Below are 18,109 nucleotides of genomic sequence, written 5' to 3'. Positions count from 1 at the left end.
AAATGACTAGTGTTGTCATCTGCTGAGGAGCCTTGGAGTAGTTTTACACAGCCACTCATGCAAATCCTCCCAGCTGCCAAAACTGGGCCTTGTTTGCTGCTCAGGCCCCACCAAGCATTTGCTGTCCATGGTGGTGGTCTTGATGACCTGGATAGGCTGGAGAGATGGCCCAGGTGAACCTCATGAAGCTCAACAAGAGCAAGTGCAGGGTTCTGCACTTAAGCCAGAACAATCCTCATTATCAATACATGCTGGGGGATGAGATGTTAGAAAGCAGCCCTGTGGACAAGGATTTGGGGGTGCTGATGGATGAGAAGCTGGACATGAGCAGGCAGTGTGAGCTTGCAGCCCAGAAGGCCAACGGCAAGCTGGGCTGTATCCAAAGCAGTGTTTCCAGCAGAGCCAGAGAGTTGATTTTGCTGCTTTGCTTTGCTCTGGTGAGACCTCACCTGGAGTTCTGTGTCCAGGTCTGGAGCCCTCAATACAGGAAGGATGTAGACCTGATGGAGAGGGTGCAGAGGCTGTGGAAATCGTCAGGGTGTTAGAGCACCTCTGCTACAAGGACAGGCTGGGGGAGCTGGGGTTGTTCAGCCAGGAGAAGAGGAGGCTCCGTTGAGACCTAATAGCAGCCTGCCAGTACCTGAAGAGGCTACAGGAAGGATGGAGAGAGACTGTTTACAAGGGCCTGCAGTGACAGGACGAGGGGCAATGGCTTCAAACCAGAGAAGGGCAGATTTAGATGGGGTATCAGGAAGCTCTTTGCTATAAGGATGCTGGAACACTGGATCAGGTTGCCCAGGGAGGTGGTTGAGGCTCCTTCCCTGGAGATAGCCAAGGTAAGGCTCAACGAGGCCCTGAGCAGCCTCTGAGGATGTCCCTGCTGCCTGCAGGGAGGTTGGACTGGATGACCCTGGGGGCTCCCTCCAGCCCAGCCCATTCTACGGTTCTCTGGCCTAACACTTAACTTCCTGCTCGTTCTGCATACTGATTTCTCACCCTTTTTCTCCTGACTAGAAACAAATCATCGTGGACCCCTCTACCTTCAGCGAGGAACGTTTCCGGCCGTCGCTGGAGGAGCGCCTGGAGAGCATCATTAGCGGGGCGGCGCTGATGGCTGACTCGTCCTGCACCCGCGACGACCGGCGGGAGCGCATCGTGGCCGAGTGCAACGCCGTGCGACAGGCCCTGCAGGACCTGCTCTCGGAGTACATGGGCAATGTGAGCCTCTGCTCTTCTCTTTTGTCTGTCTTTTGCTGGGTGGGTGGAGTGGGTGACACAGCAGAAGGTTGTGCTGCCATTCAGCCAGACTTAGGCTGGAGAGCTGGGCAGGGAGAAGCTTGATGGAGTTCAACAAGGGCAAGTGTAGAGTCTTGCTCCTGGGAAGGAACAACTCTGTGCGCTAGTATAGGTTGGGGACAGATCTGCCGGAGAGTGCTGAAGGGGAAAAGGACCTGGGGGTCCTGATGGATGGAAGGAAGGATGACCATGAGCCAGCAATGTGTTCTTATGGCCATTGTCCCTCATCCTGTCACGTCAAGCCTTTGTCAAAAGTCCCTCCCTGGCTTTCTTGTAGCCCCCTTCAGATACTGGAAGGCTGCTCTAAGGTCTCCCTTAGAGCCTGCTCTTCTCCAGGCTGAACAGCCCCAACTCTCCCAGCCTGTCCCCACAGGGGTGGTTCTCCAGCCCTCTGATCATGTTGGTGGTCTCTTCTGGACATACTCCAGCACTTCCATGTCCCAGTTATGCTGAGGACACCAAAAGTAGACACAGTGCTGCAGGTGGGGTCTGAGCACAGCAGAGAGACAATCCCTTCCCTGTCCTGTTGCTTTCACTGCTTTTGATGCAGCCCAGCATGTGACTGCCTTCTGGGCTGCCAACAGCTGTTGGTGAGTTTGTCATCAGCTGACACCCCCAAGACCTTCAAGTTGAGACTCCTCTCAGCATTCAGATTGTCAGACTCAAGCTCCTTACTGCTGCTGTTCAGTTTGAGGGAGGTGATAACTAAAGTGAAACATTCGGTAAGAAACCTGAGAAGGGTTTGGGATAAATATTGGCTTCTGAGGAGTGTTTTCCAGTGTTTAGGCATTTAATGTGCACACAGCATTTGAAGCCCAGGAGTGCTGCTGCAGTTGGGGTAAGCGTCATGTCATGCGGATGAGCTTCTGCATCTGAGGGCATCATGGTATAAAATTGGACTTCTTTCCCCTCATTGCCTCTTTGTTCTTATCCCAGTGGGTTTTAGTCTGAATAGCTCTTGCTGTGTTGAGAGGTGAGGCTGGGGTATCAGAAGATTTAGATCCTGTCTAGACTTCAAATACTGTCAAAGCTGATTTAGGAAAGGAAAGTTGCGGAGATGGTAACAGCTTGAGCAAAGCATGTGGCTTGTAGCACTGTGACAAGTAAAACTGACTGAAGAAACCTTCCTGGCATAAGGTAAAGTCTTATTTGTGCTTTTGAGCTTGCTTGAGGTGGAATTTACTTCAGAGATGCCTTTGTTAGACAGTAGAGTTGATTGAAGAACACTGCTGTGTTCTGTTCTTCCCCCATGTGAGTACAGCCTGGGGGCTGATCTGTTGGAGAGCTGCTCTGGAGAGAAGGATCTGGGAGTGCTGGTGGCCAGCAGGATGATCAGGAGCCAGCAATGTGGCTTTATGGCCAAGAAGTCCAATGGCATCCTGGGGTTCATTGAGAAGAGTGTGGGCAGCAGGGTGAGGGAGATTCTCCTGCCCTTCTACTCTGCTCTGGTGAGGCCACATCTGGAGTACTGCATCTGGTTCTGGGCTCCCCGATTCAAGAAGGACAGGGACATGCTGGAGAGGATACAGAAAAGGGCTGCAAAGATGCTGAGGGGACTGGAACATCTCTTGAAGGAAAGAATGAAAGAATTGTGGGGGGTTAGTCTCAGGGGGAGAAAAGAAGTCTGAGGAGGGGATCTCATCAATGCTGATCAATACTTAAAGGATGTCTGTCAGGAGGATGGAAGCAGGCTTCCTTCAGTGGTGCCCAGTGAGAGGACAAGGGGTAATGGGTGCAAGCTGGAACATAGAAGTTCTGTTTGAACATGAGGAGGAACTTCAAGGGTGCTGGAGCACTGGAACAGGCATCCCAGAGAGGTGGTGACATCTCCAGAGATGGAGATGTTCCAAACCCACCTGAACATGTTCCTATATGACCTTCTCCAGGTGACCCTGCCTTGGCTGGGGGGTTGGACTGGATGATTTCCAGAGCAACTTTCCAACTCCTATTATTCTATGATTCTGTGCTTGACCTTCAAATCCTTGGGTGAAAACCTTCAGTGTGGATTAAAACTGGTCCAGAGGCAGATTGGGGTGAACTAATTTGGAGAACAGGTGCAGCACATGGTAGAGAGGGAGTAAAACAAGGATTTCTATTTACCACAGACAAGGACAAAGTAATTGAACAAAGCTGTAAGCCAAGTGTCCTGTAGCCTGCAGGCTGAGGTAGGTGCTTGCTGTAGTCTTAATTGCCTGTGAAAAGTGGCTTGCACTCAACACTCACACTGGCTAGAGCTTCACACTGCAGCTGGGAAGCAAGCAGCTAAGTTGTGCAATTCTACAATCCCTTCCAGAGCAGGGTGTTCTATTAGTCTGTGAGGCATCTGTAGTAATCCCTCTAACAAATGTGCTGCTGTCTTCATGATTCAGAAGAAAACATCCACCAAATGCTCATTACAAATGTGGCAGAGGGAAATGCTTAGTCTGGCACATCAGAGCTGGTGGCATTTCTCTCCCTGAGAGTTGGTCAATACCTCTGTAGGATTGCAGAGCTGTGGTTTCCTTTCACAGAGGTGCCTGGCCTCCTCTTCTGCTGTGTGCTGTTGTCTCTGATATGCAAGTTAAAGCCACGGTGCTGTGCTAGAAAGAATGTATCCCCCTCTGTTATCTCTCTTAACACATTGTGAAATTAGTGGAGCAGGCTGAATTTTGTCAAGTCACTGCTATGTTATGACTGTAGACAGTGGAGTTGGGGAAATGAGATTAGAAATTCAGTGAAATGGAGTGGAAAAAGCAAATGATAAATTATGGTGGAGATGTGGGATGGGGTGTAAAAAAAAGTTAAATAAATCCATACTGAGGGTAGGAGAGGGAAAAAAGAAACCTCAGTGATTAAGCTGAAGAGTGGATAATTGGGCATCTCAACAGTGAAGAAGAGTTGATGCATCTCCAGGAAGAGTGGGGATGTGCTGGCTTCCAGTAGCAGCAGAGGAGCTGTCATATCATGTGTATGTATGATAAACCCACAGCTCCAGTACCCTCCCACCTCCTGCTTGCCTTTTTCCCCAGGCTCCTTTGAAGGAGGAAGTGAATTGGACATTGTTAATTGCACAGCATTTGCAGTGCATCACAAATCCCAAGTGCTGGGATGAGAGGGATTCATTGGCCAAGTGCAAAAATGCAGAGAGAAGATTGGTTGAAGAATACCCTGGAAAGGCTGAAGCACAGGAGTGTCTTGAGGCAGATTCCCTTTTCGTTTTCAGTGCCTTCTGTTGCTGACTTCCTCTAGCTTGTGGGGTTTCTTTCAGATCTCTGGCAGTAGAAAGGCTGTTTCCTAGACAGGTTACAACTCAGAGTGTTTAGGTTGTTGGACCTATGGTTGAATCCCCATCCCTGGAGGTGTTTAAAAGATGGAGACATGCTTAAGGATATAGAATAGAATAAACCAGGTTGGAAGAGACCTTCAAGATCATCGCATCCAACCTATCATCCAACACCACCTAATCAACTAAACCATGCAACAAAGCACCCTGTCAAGTCTCCTCCTAAGCATGTCCAATGATGGTGACTCCATGGACATGCTGTGTCACCAGTTACAGTTAGCTAATGGTTGGACTTAATCTTTTCCAACCAAAATGATTCTGTCATTCTGATCTGAGCCAAAATGCTGATGTAGACATATTCTGTAGTCTTCTCCTGCATCTTCTCTGGATCTCCAGATTCCCTTTGAGGTGTGAGGCTCCTAGGAGACCTTAATGTGGCCTTCCAGTATCTGAAGGGGGCTACAAGAAAGCTGGGGAGGAACTTCTTAGGGTGTCAGGGAGTGATAGGACTGGGGGGAATGGAGCAAAACTAGAAGTGGGGAGATTCAGATTGTATGTGAGGAAGAAGTTCTTCCCCATGAGGGTGGTGAGAGACTGGCACAGGTTGCCCAGGGATGTGGTGGCAGCCTCGTCCCTGGAGGCTTTTAAGGGCAGGCTGGATGTGGCTGTGAGCAACCTGCTGTAGTGTGAGGTGTCCCTGCCCATGGCAGGGGGGTTGGGACTGGCTGAGCCTTGAGGTCCCTTTCAACCTTGACAGCTGTCTGATTCTGTGACCAGAAATGCAGCTGCCCTGTAGGCAGTGCCAGGGTCTCTTCTGCTGCTGTTCTCCAGTCCGGTGTTAACAGTGCCTAACACTTGATACGCTTTTTGATAGCTGCTGAGGACTGAGCTGGGATCTCCATGAAACAGCCACCATCAGCATTTAGCTTCTGAGCCACACTGGTGGGAATCTGTTCTTGCACATGCTAAGTTTAGATGTTTTTCCTTTTGAGCATCACTTACTACCTGTGTCCACTGAGCTCCAGCTGCCATTTTATGACCCAGCCTCTTGGTTTGTAAGCCAGATTCCTTAAAATGCCAGCTGTTCATCCCTTAATTGTAGCAGCTGAGTCTTTTTGCTTCCCCCCCTCATCTTCTCTTTCACCTAGGGAGAGCTGGTTTCCATCATGGCTTTTGCTCACTTCTCACAATTCCAGCAACAAATACTTTTCCTTTTTAAACTTGCATTGCAGATCCTTCCTGGATTGAAACAGCAAATACAAGTGTCTGTATGCATCTGATTTTTATTGCTTGGTATAAATTCTTACTGGGTTCTTGCTGCTGGTGGTGAGACACTGGAACAGGTTGCCTAGGGAGATGGTAGAAGTCCCATCTCTGGAGGTTTTTAAGGCCAGATTGGATGTGGCTTTGAGCTACCTGCTGTAGTGTGAGGTGTTCCTGCCCATGGCAGGGGGGTTGGAACTGGATGATCCTTGAGGTCCCTTCCAACCCTGACAATTCTATGATTCTATGAATGGTAGAACAAAGATGGGAAGGCCTGAAGAATTTAATTGACTGACTACTGGTGTGAAAGTGAAGTGGTCCAAGGACTTGAATCTGAGATCAGCTGCCTTGAATTCACCACCTCTAATGACCACATCAGTCCTAGCAGAGTTTATGTGCCTGATTGATGGCAAGGTGCAGATCTCTGTGTGGTGTTGCAGTCAGGTGTGTGGTTGATTAATGAAATGAAGACACCTCAAGGCATGCTTGAGTTCAGCTGGACATTGACACCAGATTTAGGTAAGGAAGAAGACAGCACAAGGCACCTACTAGAATGATTGCAAGAATGTTAGTACACCAGTGAAGGAATTTGTAAGGAAGCAGAGTCCAGCAGTACAACAAAATACAACAGAAGCTGGAGAGAGACTTTTCATAAGGGTGTTTAGAGATAGGACAAGGGGGAACAGCTTGAAACTGAGGGAGAGCAGGGTTAGACTGAATCTTAGGAAGTAGGTCTTCAGTATGAGGGTAGTGAGACTCTGGAACAGGTTGCCCACAGAGGTTGTGGATGTCCTCTCCTTGCAGGTGTTCAAGGCCAGGTTGGATGAGGCCTTGAACACCTGATTCTATCTGAGTGGTTGGAGTAAGGAGGTTGGAGTAGATGGTCTCTCTCTTCCAGCCTAAGCCAATCTGTGATTCATTTGCTGTCAATCTTGTGTGGGTAGACATTGAGCACTTGCAGTTTGCTCCACATAAAGGTATGAAGCAGAAGATTTTTTTGACAGTACTACCAGTTTATCCAGCGTTACCTTTGTACTAGCAGCTAGTGATGCCTCTCCCAGTGCAGAGAGCAGGTACAATTCCCCTCAACATCTCTGCTTTTCTGGGCTGTACTTATCAACTGCCTCAAATTTAGAGCTGTAACTTTCAGTGCAGTTACATTATCCAAGCTACTTGAAGTAGATGCATAAAATAAGAACAATGGGCTGATGGAGCTCAGATACTCCTGCATCTCTGAGAAGCTGGTGTGTAGAATGGAGAGTTCATAGGTTCGTAGAATGCTGTGGGTTGGATGGGACCTTAAAGATCATCTGGTTCCACCTCCCTGTGCCATGGGCAGGGACACCTCCCACCAGCCCAGGTTGCTCAAGGCCTCATCCAAACTGGCCTTGAACATCTCCTTGGAGGGGGCATCCACAACCTGTTCCAGTGTCTCCCCACCCTCACTGGAAAGAATTTCTTCCCCATCTCCAGTCTCAATCTCTCTTCTTCCAGCTCAAAGCCATTGTCCCTCATCCTGTTACAAGCCCTTGTAAAAAGTCCTTTTCTGGCTTTCTTGTAGACCCACAGTTGAGAAACTGTCTACAGGCACAAAACCTCACAGCTTTTAAGTCATGACATGGTGTGTGCTGTGCTGAAAGTCTCCAAGGGTGTTATTAGCACCGAGCCTGGGCAGCTTGCCTGGATCTCAGCTGCTGTGTGACACAGGAGGTGGTGAGTTTTGAGCCTGGGGTTTTGCAGTCAGGCTTTAGCGAATTAGGAAGTGCAGGCCAGAAGTTTCCAGTCTGCTCTGTTTGACTGTGTTGAAATTGCAGAAGACATCAGTTAATCCAACTGACATGTAAGACTGGAAGTAAAAACTTCTTCAGGCTTTTGCCAGTCCATTTTTATTGCTTGATGCAAGTGCCCTGAGGGACAGGGACAGTTCAGCTTCTCTCTATCAGCACTGGTTTAGAGCCATTTCCCAGCAGTGATCTGAGGGGTCCAGCTCTGTTTGGTATGCACAGGAGCATGCAGAGAGCTCTCATTTTAAGCCTGTTCAGTACCACATCAATTTTTGCTGTATGTAGCCACCCTTTCATGTACACCCCAGCAACTCAGCCATGTGCTAGCAGAAAGGTTGTCAGCTATTCCAGTTTGGCTGGTGTGGAATGTGAACCCAGAGCCCCCCTTGTGCACCGTACTCTCGTACAATAAAATCCCTTGGTCCTACACTTGGAAAACATAAATCATGTTACAGAAAGTAGCTTGACAGGTCCCATTTCAATGGGAATTCTAATGCTTTCATATTAACAGTCTGATTGTGTCCTTGAATGTCTGGATTGAATGAGAGGTGCTTGACAGTGAAGAAAACCATTGGGGGCTGATTTCAGAGCAGGTGTTCCAGGCACAGATTATTAGTGATAGGATGAGAGGGAATGGATTGAAGCTTGAGGAGGGCAGACTGAGACTGGAAATTAGGATTAAATTCTTTCTAGTGAGGGTGGTGAGACACTGGAACAGGCTGCCCTTGGACGTTGTGGATGCCCCCTCAGTGGCAGGTTGGATGGAGCCTTGAGCAGCCTGGGCTAGGGGAAGGTGTCCTCACTCATGGTGGAGGAGTTGGAATTGGAATCGGATGATCTTTAAGGTTCATTCCAACCCAAACTATTCTAAGAATTTCAGCTGACACTTTTCTTTCCCCTCAGATTCCATCTTCTGTCTGATTTTGTGTGGTTGAGTACCATGTCTGGGTGTGTTGGGGGGTGGGTTGTGTTTCTTTTCACTTTTGATGTGATTTGCTCTTGTAAAGCACAGCTTTTGGAGGTGGGCAAGGCAGTTGAACTCTACACTGGTCAGCTTGCAAGAGTTCCTGCTAGGCAGTGTGGTCTGACTCTTAGGGTATCTGAAGTAGGTCTCTATGCTTCTGTTTTCAGTCTTTGTGGTCTCACAACTTGCTAGTTGCCTGTTCAGCACCCTGGTGCTGTGTTTAGTATGCTTATGGAAATGCACTACTCCAAACAGGTGTGCTGTGTCCTTAGTCTTTATAGCACTGTGTTGTTGTTCTGCCCTGAGTCTCTGAGCATCAGTGATGCTTGACAATGAACAGGCAAGAAAACACCTAGCTTATCTATTTGATATCAGGGAAACACAGAATGCCAGATTGGAAGAGACCCCAAAGTCCACAAATATCTTGTGGCAGAAGCTGTTTTGTCTTCAGAACTGCCAGGGAAGGGTATTTCTGTTCCTGACATGCTTGTGATTTGCAGAATTGAGTTGTGTTTTCACACTTAATAGTGGAAATCTATAGCTTTGTGTTGCTATCAAGGATCCAAGCTTGGAAAGGAGCATGCCTGAATGTTCATGTGACTGTAAAATTCATTTACAGCAAGCCATAGAATCACACAATGTTAGGGGTGGGAAGGGCCCTCCAGAGATTGAGCCCAACCCCCCTGTAGGATCATCCAGGGCAGGTTACCTGGGGATGCATCCAGGTGGGTTTTGAAACTCTTCAGGGGAGACTCCACAACTTCTCTGAGCAGCCGGCTCCAGCACCATCATAGCAAAGAATTTTCTCCTTATGTTGACATGGAACTTTCTGGGTTCCAGCTTGTACCTGTTGCTCCTTGTCCTATCACAGGACATCACCACAAAGCCTGGCACCTTCGTCTTGACACCCACCCCCCAGGTATTTATAGGCATTAATAAGATCCCCTTTCCACCTTCCCTTCTCCAGGCTCAACAGCTCCAGCTCTCTCAGTCTTTCCTCATAGCAGAGATGTTCTAGTCCCTCAATCATCCTCATAGTCTCCATTGGAGACTCTCCAGCAGATGCCTGTCTTTCTTGAGCTGGGGAGCCCAGAACTAGACCCAGCCAGTGTGTATTTGGAAGGGCTCTGGTGTGGCTCGAAGTGGAACGCTGTGTATGGGGGGAAGGAGATGTGAATTCAAATGGCAGTGTGATCAGTGTGCATGATAAAGATGCTGACAAAAATTCTGCCTTGAGATAATCTGCACTTTCTTCTTTAATACCGTTGCTGTCAGTGTAAGATGCTGGAACGCTGATGTGATGGACAGGGTTTGAAAGCCTCGATGGCTTTTCCTGTCGTGGCCCTGCCTGCTCTCTAAAGAGAGCTGTGCTGTGGTGCTGGGCACTAATTTCCATAGACATTATCAGCTTGACAAAGATGCTGCTCTGAAAGAGAAAGATTCCTGCAATGATAGAGTTTTGAAGTTTAATGCTTACAGGCTGACACGGGGTAAATAATTCAGCATGCTCAGAGTGGAGCCCGATGAGGAGGATGAGAATCTCCCACAGCATCAGTTAGGTGCTTTCAGGCCACAGAAACAAGCTTCCAGGTTGCTTACCCACCATCATCCTCTTGGGACTGAGCAGGGAGCATGTTTGCAGCAGACATTCTGGAAGCTTTTATTTCTTAGGCAGTAACACAAGAGCTAGGAGGATGATGAAGGGACTGGAGCATTTGTCTTATGGGGAAAGGTGGAGAGATCTGGAGAAGAGAAGGCTGAGAGAAGACCTTATCAGTGTCTACAAATACCTGAAAGGTGGCTATCAGGAGGATGGAGCCAGACTCTCTTCAGTGACACCCAGTCCCTGGATGAGGGGCGATGGATGTAAACTCAATCACAGGAAATTCTATCTCAAACAGGAGAAAAAATGTTGATGTGAAGATGCTGGAGCACTGGAACAGGCTGCCCAGAGAGGTTGTGGAGTCTCCTTCTCTATAGATCTTCAAAACCCACCTGGACCCATCCCTGTGTTACCTGCCTTAGGTGATCCTGCTTTGGTTGGACTCAGTCTCTGGATGTCCCTTCCAACCTCTGGCGTTCTATGGAAATACACAGAAACCAACTCATGCAGAGCTTTCAGCCCTGGGAGCTTTGGCTTGGAAAGCTCTTCTGAGTTCTCTGTCATCCCAGCAGCTGCTCTTGGCTCATCTTGATGTGATTGTGGAACTGCTGGTTCAGAGATTCCAGACAGGTGTTATGAGAGTGCTCAGCCTGGGAGGGGAGTAGGCAGCACATCTGGGCTCCAGTGGTTTGTGGCGGCTGGTGGTAAAGGCTCTGCAGCCAGCCTCTACTGAGACTCCCAATTCATTCATGCAAGTGGCACAACTTGGAAGTTGTCAATACTTTTTTCTGGCTCAGAGCAGTGTTTGTGCCACATGCTGAGGGTGCACTTCTTAAAAAAACATAGAATCATTAAGGTTGCAAACAACCTCTAAGATTGAGTCCAACCAACACCCAGCCACCATGACCACTAAACTGTATCCTGAAGTGGCACGTAGTCCTTGCTTTGAAGAACCAAACAAATCCCAAGGCTCACACCTGAAGTCTAGTTCCATCAAAAGCCTAGCATTCTATTGAAATCTTAAATCATTGCTCCTCTTTTTCCACTACCTTCAGCCTTTCCTGCTTGTTTGGTGCAGAATTGCTAAGAACAACTCTGCCATGGAACAGATTTGACAGTAGCTGAGACTTGGTCTAAACTGCTGTGTCCAGCAGTGCTCAGCCTTGCAGGTTTTCCATGCTTTGTAGACTGCTAATACATGTAAAAGAAGGCAAGTTGCTACCCTCACTTCCAACACTTACTCCTTTTGTGTGTGCAGCAGAAGTGAAGTCCAGTGCTGCCTCAGGTTAGGAATTGAGTCCTGTGTGTGGCAGCGAAGGCTTCTGGGCTTCCATTCTCTCTTTCTCTTCTCACCCCTTTAGGTTTCTGCTGATGAAACATCTTTGTTTTGTTTTTTTTCCCTTTCTTTGAGACACACATCTGTCTCCAGTGCTCACACACATCTAATACCACGTTAGATTAAGGAAGATCTAAGTTTATAAAGTGGATCAAATAACATGTAGACCCGAAAGGAGAGCTGAGCCAGCACGGTGTGCACGCTTGTTTGGGATATGGCAGTAGGCATTTAGCAGCATTTTACTTTTATTGAGCTGTAAACCACTTTACATAAAAGTGCCATAAGGTGATGCATGGATTCAGCTTCAAAACTCTGTGGTTTGTGACTCAACTCACTTGAATCCCACTGATTTGGAGGAAGAGATTTGAACTCCTGTCTGCCTACGTAAGGTTGAATACATCCTTGCTCCTAATGAAGCTCCATTTGGTGATACTTGAGTGTGCTCTCAAAGCCCAAGCTGAGGAGAAGAGATGGAGCAGAGCATGTAAGATTGTACAGCGCCTACTGATCTGTGGATAAATAGGCTTTTAGCCTCCAGCAGGATCATGCTCTCAGTGTGCAGAAGTATTACACACACAACTGGGCTTTTGAGTTTCCCCTCTTGGAGGAAAGAGCTCATAGAATTATGACAAAGTTGGAACAGTCCAATTCTTGCTTTAGAGCTAAGTATTTTCATCTCGGATCCTTGACTTCCCCTTTTTAATTTTTTTGAGCCTTCATCTAATACAAACTCTGGATTAAGTTCCTGTCTTTCTGCAGGATGAGCTTCAGAAGATAATAAAGTGAGAGATCCCAGTGCAAGCAGTACAGGTCTTGACAGGAACCCAGAATTTCTGTGCTAGATGTGGTGTTTACTGTCTGGACTGTGCTCTCTTTTACCTCCTTTATGCTGGGTAAGACAGCTGATGTTCTGTTATGCTGCTCATAATGTGTCCTGGAGCTTTAGACCTACTTTGTCCCAGAAAGTCAGCTCAATACAGGATAAGTAGCTGTTGTGGCTTATCCAAGTTGTGGCAGCCCACTTGAATGTAAATGGAGGCAGAAGAGTGACTTAATCTTTCTCATGGTGGAGGAAAAGATGAAGGTTAAGCTGTGTCTTGGAAATAGAGGAGAGCTCTGCTTACTGCAGAGGGGGTTGGACTAGATGACCTTTAGGGGTCACTTCCAACCCAGACCATTCTATGATTATGGTTTTGTTCTGCTCTGTATGGGGACACATTTCTTCAGCAGGAGGGACAGGAGCTAGAGGCCAACAGGCAGAGGAGAAAGAGGAGGGAAAATGTGTATATGCCAGGCTTAAGAAGCTTGGAACTAGATGATCTTTAAGGTCCCTTCTGATTCAAGCCATTCCCTGATCCCTTTGCTCAAAGCTATTTGAAAACACTTCCTGACTTTGGAGACCATGCACTCCAAAAAGGATTTTTGCTGAACTGAGCCTCCAAAAGAGTGGTGTCTTTACAGTTACAGCAACAAACCTATGGGCTCTCAGGGCAAGAACTTGCATGCTAAGGTGTGCTACAAGGGCCATTTTCCTCAGCATCAACTGCCCTTTACCCTGGGCTCGAGGTCCTGAGAGGAAAGCCAGAAAGAGCTGCAGGCAGAGAGAGGACAAAGCTGTGTGGTTCTGAGCTCGCCTTCAGCACCAGCTCTGCCTTTCAGCAGTGGAGTGCATTTTTCTTTGCTGCCTGTGTGTTTCAGAGGGAATGCAAATGCTGTGCCATGTGCAGCCATTCGTGGATTATTGACTCATGCTGCAGCTCTGTTAACCTCTGACTGTCAAGTGAAAAAGGGTTTGCCATTCACTGGGTGCTCCACTGCTGCCATATGTGGCCAGGGTGGGGGAACTTTCTCAGCTCAGAATCTCTTCTGTATGCCTGAGGTGCTGTCATCTGTGGTTTACTGGATATGATAATTTGGATTGACATTATCAGTTACTTTGTGGAACCTGGGGAAAGAGTGTGGAAAATGAAGCCTGGTAGCTCCTGGGGAATAAATAAAAAGGCTTTGCAAACAGGAGGTTCTTGGGCTAGGAACTGTTTAGCTTTCTGGGTATGGTATCTGGAGAGCCATGGTCTCTGTGGAACATAGAAAACCTGGGTGATGTGGGAGCCTGCAGTGGAATTACTGGAGAGAGATGAGGCAAAGGTCTTGTGGCTGCACACAAGTTAGGCTTGGTGTTGCCAGCTCTGCTAGGCTGAGGTGTTACAGCAGGCAGGTGCCCCTGGTGGGGGGTTCTCTGCCCACCTAAGCCCTTCCTGCTTCTTGTCTGCTCTAGATTTTCCTTCTAGCTTCACTTTAGGGACTATATTTTGGTCTCATATTTCAAAGATTACAGAATGGTAGGGGATGGAAGGGATCTCCTGAGATCATTGAGTCCAACCTCCCTGCAAAGCAGGACCATTTAGGGCAGGTCACATAGGATTGTGTCCAGGTGAGCTTTGAAGGTCTCTCCACAAGCTCCCTGGGCAGCCTGCTCCAGGGCTCCAGCACCCTCACACCAAAGAATTTAATTCCTGTTGAGATGACATTTCCTGTGATTGAGTTTATGTCCATTGTCCCTTCTCCTGTCACAGGGTATCACTGAAATGAGACTGGCTCTATCCTTCTGACAGCCACTTTTCAGATACTTAGACATTGATAATGTCTCCTCTCAGCCTTTTCTTCTCCAAACTAAACAGCCCTAGGTCTTTCCTCACAAGAGAGATGCTCCCTTCCTGGGCAGCCCATTCCAGTGGCCAATCTCTCTTTCTGGGAAGAACTTCTTCCTAACATTCAGCCTAAAACTTCCACTAGCACAGCTTGAAACTGTCCTCTTGTTCTGGTGCTGGTTGCCTGGGAGAAGAGACCATCCCTCACTTGGCTGCAGCCTCCCTTCAGGTAGTTGTAGAGAGCAGTAAGGTCTCCCAGATGGCCCTACCTGTGGCAGAGAGGTTGGGCTAGATGACTTCTAAAGATCCCTCCAACCCCAACCAGTCTGTGATTCTATGATTCTAGTGTTGGAAGGTATGTGGATGTTTCTCCTTTTCAAATGGTGGCCCCAGTTACCTACCTCCATTTATATGCTGTCCCCTAATACTGATCCTCAAAACAGCTGAACTAAACCCCAGCTATTCATTCTACATGTGTAGAGGTTGAGCAGCTGGCTATATTGTCTTGCCCAGGTGCCTTCTCTGTCTGTGGCTTCAATTTCATTCCCCTTTTTCATGTGTGTATCATCCCCACCTCACCAGTCAGCTTCTTGAACTGCGTAGGGAAAAAAATCCTGGGGCTTGCTTGCTCTTCACTGCTGTGCCTTTTAAACCTCTCCTTTGAGAACTTCCTTCTTTGAGTCATTCTGGGGAAAGAAGGTGACATGAGAGCTCTGATGTCAAGTACAAAATCAGATTGCAGCTATATCATTTGATACTGTTCCCCTTAAATGCCAAATTGTGAATTTCCTTAGAGGCAGAATGAGTTTTTGGGCACCTCTCCAGGAGTCAAAGAAGCCAAATTCTAGAGGTCACTGGACTGAAAAGCGCCAAGAAAACGAGAAGTTAATGCAGAAATAACTGAAATGCTTTAAAAGGCAGAAAGTCAAAAGCCCTTTTGTCTTGCACCTCAGCAGTCTGACCCCGTTGGAGCTAATGGCCTACAAGATGGTTGTGTTTGTTCCCACAGGAGGTTTTAATTGAGGAAGGCAGGGTGTTCACAAATCAAAAGTTTATGTTCCTGTGTTGTTAGAGCTGGTTTGGAGCAGGCTTGGCTCTCCTGTAGCTGCAGGGAAGATTGCTGCTTAGGCTCACCTGGCTACGGAGGGCTTCTGCTCAGCTCCCACAGCTTTTTCTTACCCCAAGAGGCGGCTGCTGCTGTGTGTGCAGGTGCTGTGGAACTCTACTCTGGGAACTGTGACTGAAATGAATGAGGAGATCCTCTGAGGAATGTGTGTGCAGAGAGAAAGGTAGTAATTAAGCAGCAAATCTGTGTCCTGATACTCCCCCATACGCTGTCATGAAGGCGTATCCACAGCGAACACAGAGCTGGCGTTTTGCTGAGAGAAGCTGAAGTCTCCACACTTCCTGGAGATTTTTATCCTCAGTCAGTTTTCTAGTGCTGGGGAAACATTTTCCCTACCACCACAGAATCCCAGCATGGTGAATGTTGGAAGTCCAGTCCAACCCCCCTGCTAAAGCAGGGCACCCACAGCGGCTTGCCCAGGTTCACAACGGCCAGGGGGGTTTGGAAGCTCTCCACGGAAGGAGACTCCACAACCTCTCTGGACAGCCTGTTCCAGGGCCCCAGCACCAAAGAAGTTTCTCCTCCTGTTCAGACAGAACCTCCTGGGTGCCAGTTTGTGCCCATTGTTCCTTGTCCTGTCAGTGGGCAGTGCTAAGAGTCTGGCCACATCCTCTTGCCCCCCACCCTTTATCTCCTGTTCAGCACTGATGAGATCCCCTCTCAGTCTCCTCACACAGACAAAACGCTGCATCCTTTTAGCTGGAGCTGAGGAGATCTTTTTGAAGCAGCAGGACTGCATTAAGAACACAGAGAACTTGAGTCCCCTGAGAGCATTGCTGGTGTCATTTCCAGTAGATGGATTAATTTATTGTATGGATTTGCTAGACTTGCTGCGTGACTTTGGTTGCAGTACCCGCTCCTGCAGCAGTGAAGCTGCTCTGGGTCCCAGGCTGCAGTGAGGTGCAGCTTGACTTGAAGGCTTGTTTCTTGGTGGAAAACCGAATTTAACCAGCTGGCTTTTTCAAATCACTGTCAGTTTAAGCACATCCAATTTCCCTGCTGCCTCTTTTTTTTTTACCCTGTGCCAGATTGTACAGTTCTGTACACGAATTCTGTTTGCTTTGAATAGCTGCTGCTTTATCATCTCGCTAATGCTAATTTAAGTCATCTAGCTAACGATTGCCTTCCAAGTGGGGGCTGCTAGAGCACAAATGCAAAGCACCTCTGCAGCCCTTCGCTCTCTGCCTTGCTTCCCACAGGTGATGCCACTTCCCCCCCCCTCCCCTCAGATGTGCTGACTGCTCCTCGGTGCTTTATTCCCTTTGACATTTGTTTGCTTTTGAAGAAGGGCAGCCACTTTGTATGTGTCAGGCTCATGTTGGAATTTCAAATGCTTTAATGCAGTCTCATTATCTGCAAGCGTGGCTAGCTAATTAGTTAGCTTAGTAAATAATGGCTTGATAATGTCTCTGTAAAGATGACGTTACACGTGCCATCGTTTCAGTGCCTTTTGAATCCTCACTTGCTCCAGGGAGGTGGGAAGAAGTTTGCTGGCTGGCTTTAACTGCAATCAGTGGAGTCAACCTGCTGGTCAGAGAGAGGCCTCTTGTCTTCTCTGGAGGCAAGAAAAGTTCCTAAGATGCATATTCATGGACATGGAACTGCTGGAGCAGGTCCAGAGTAGACCATGAAGATGATCAGAGGGCTGGAGAACCTTCCCTGTGGGTCTGAGAAGAGTTGGGGCTGTTTAGCCTGGAAAAGAGAGAGCTCCAGGGAGACCTTAGAGCAGCCTTCCAATACCTGAAGGGGATGTACAAGAAAGCTGGGGAGGGACTTTTGACAGGGGCTGGGAGTGACAGGACAAGAGGGAATGGATTGAAGCTTGAGGAGGGCAGATTTCAACTGGATGTAAGGAAAAAATTTTTTCTAGTGAGGTTGGTGAGACACTGGAGTAAGTTGCCCGGGGAGGTGGTTGATGCTGCCTCCTTGGAGGTGTTCAAGGCCAGGTTCAATGAAGCCTTGAGCAACCTGGGCTAGTGGAAAGTGTTCCTGCCTATGGCAGGGTGTTGGAGCTGGATGATCTTTAAGGTGCCTTTCAACCCAAACCATTCCATAAGTCTATGAATATGGGGGAGGGAGAGGAGACCCCTGTGCTCCTGGATGCTGGTGAGACTGGAGGTGCTTGATAACTACTGATGCTTTTAATGCAAACTTCCAGTGTTTAATGCCTCTGGCTTCTCATCAAAGGCGACTTCATATCTAGGGGTTTTTGTTGCTATATTGCAAGCTAAGGCTGCTGAATCCCTTGTTACAGGAAATGCTTAAAAGCCTGTCCCAAACTAAAGCTGGATGTATTACTAATAATGAACAAAGGCTACAGGAATTCCAGCCTTGAATGTCTTCTGGTTGGATTGGTTTATTATCTGTTTCTAAGCTGTCTTGCCAGGAGTTAGGTGGCTTTATTCCCAGATTTAGAATGCATTCTCTTCCTCTTGGAAAGGGCATATGCTGTCTTGGCTCACTCTTTTTTTTTTCAAGTTGAGTTTTGCAGGGGTCTGTGTTGTTCCTATTTTAGTTGTTCTATTTCTAAAGCTTTTCACATGCATGTAAAATATGATTAAAAAAACCTCAAGTGCTTCAAGGCTCTTACAACTGCTGAGGGTGTAAACTTCAGCCTGCTTTTCATATTTTTGGATGTAGCTATTAGTTCATGTAATCTGCAAAGGAAAGACTTGAGATGTTCTTTAGATAAGGTTACTAATTAACATCAAAAAGGCAAAAATCAAGCCTTGTAAAGGCAGCTCTGCAGTAGTGGATTACTCACCAGCCCCAGCAGCTGTCTCCTGGCTCCTGCAGAAGTGTTTTGTCCCTCTGATTTGGTATGCTG

General features: G+C 47.7%; 1 protein-coding gene across 1 annotated transcript in view; it reads left to right on the top strand.

Moving 5' to 3' along the window:
• CTNNA1 (catenin alpha 1) overlaps positions 1–18,109 on the top strand; it is a 165,021-nt gene that overhangs the window by 47,566 nt on the left and 99,346 nt on the right. The window contains exon 7 of the mRNA XM_068157813.1: positions 1,015–1,218. Within this exon, the coding sequence (XP_068013914.1) occupies positions 1,015–1,218 (204 nt within the window). The remainder of the gene's footprint in view (positions 1–1,014; positions 1,219–18,109) is intronic.

This window comes from Melanerpes formicivorus, unplaced genomic scaffold (genome assembly GCF_026170545.1).
Source record: "Melanerpes formicivorus ecotype bairdi unplaced genomic scaffold, bMelFor1.0.p_v2 SCAF_2, whole genome shotgun sequence".
Taxonomy (NCBI): Eukaryota; Metazoa; Chordata; class Aves; order Piciformes; family Picidae; genus Melanerpes; species Melanerpes formicivorus.
The sequence above is the reverse complement of the archived record's forward strand: the minus strand, read 5'-3'. Positions and strand labels throughout refer to the sequence as shown.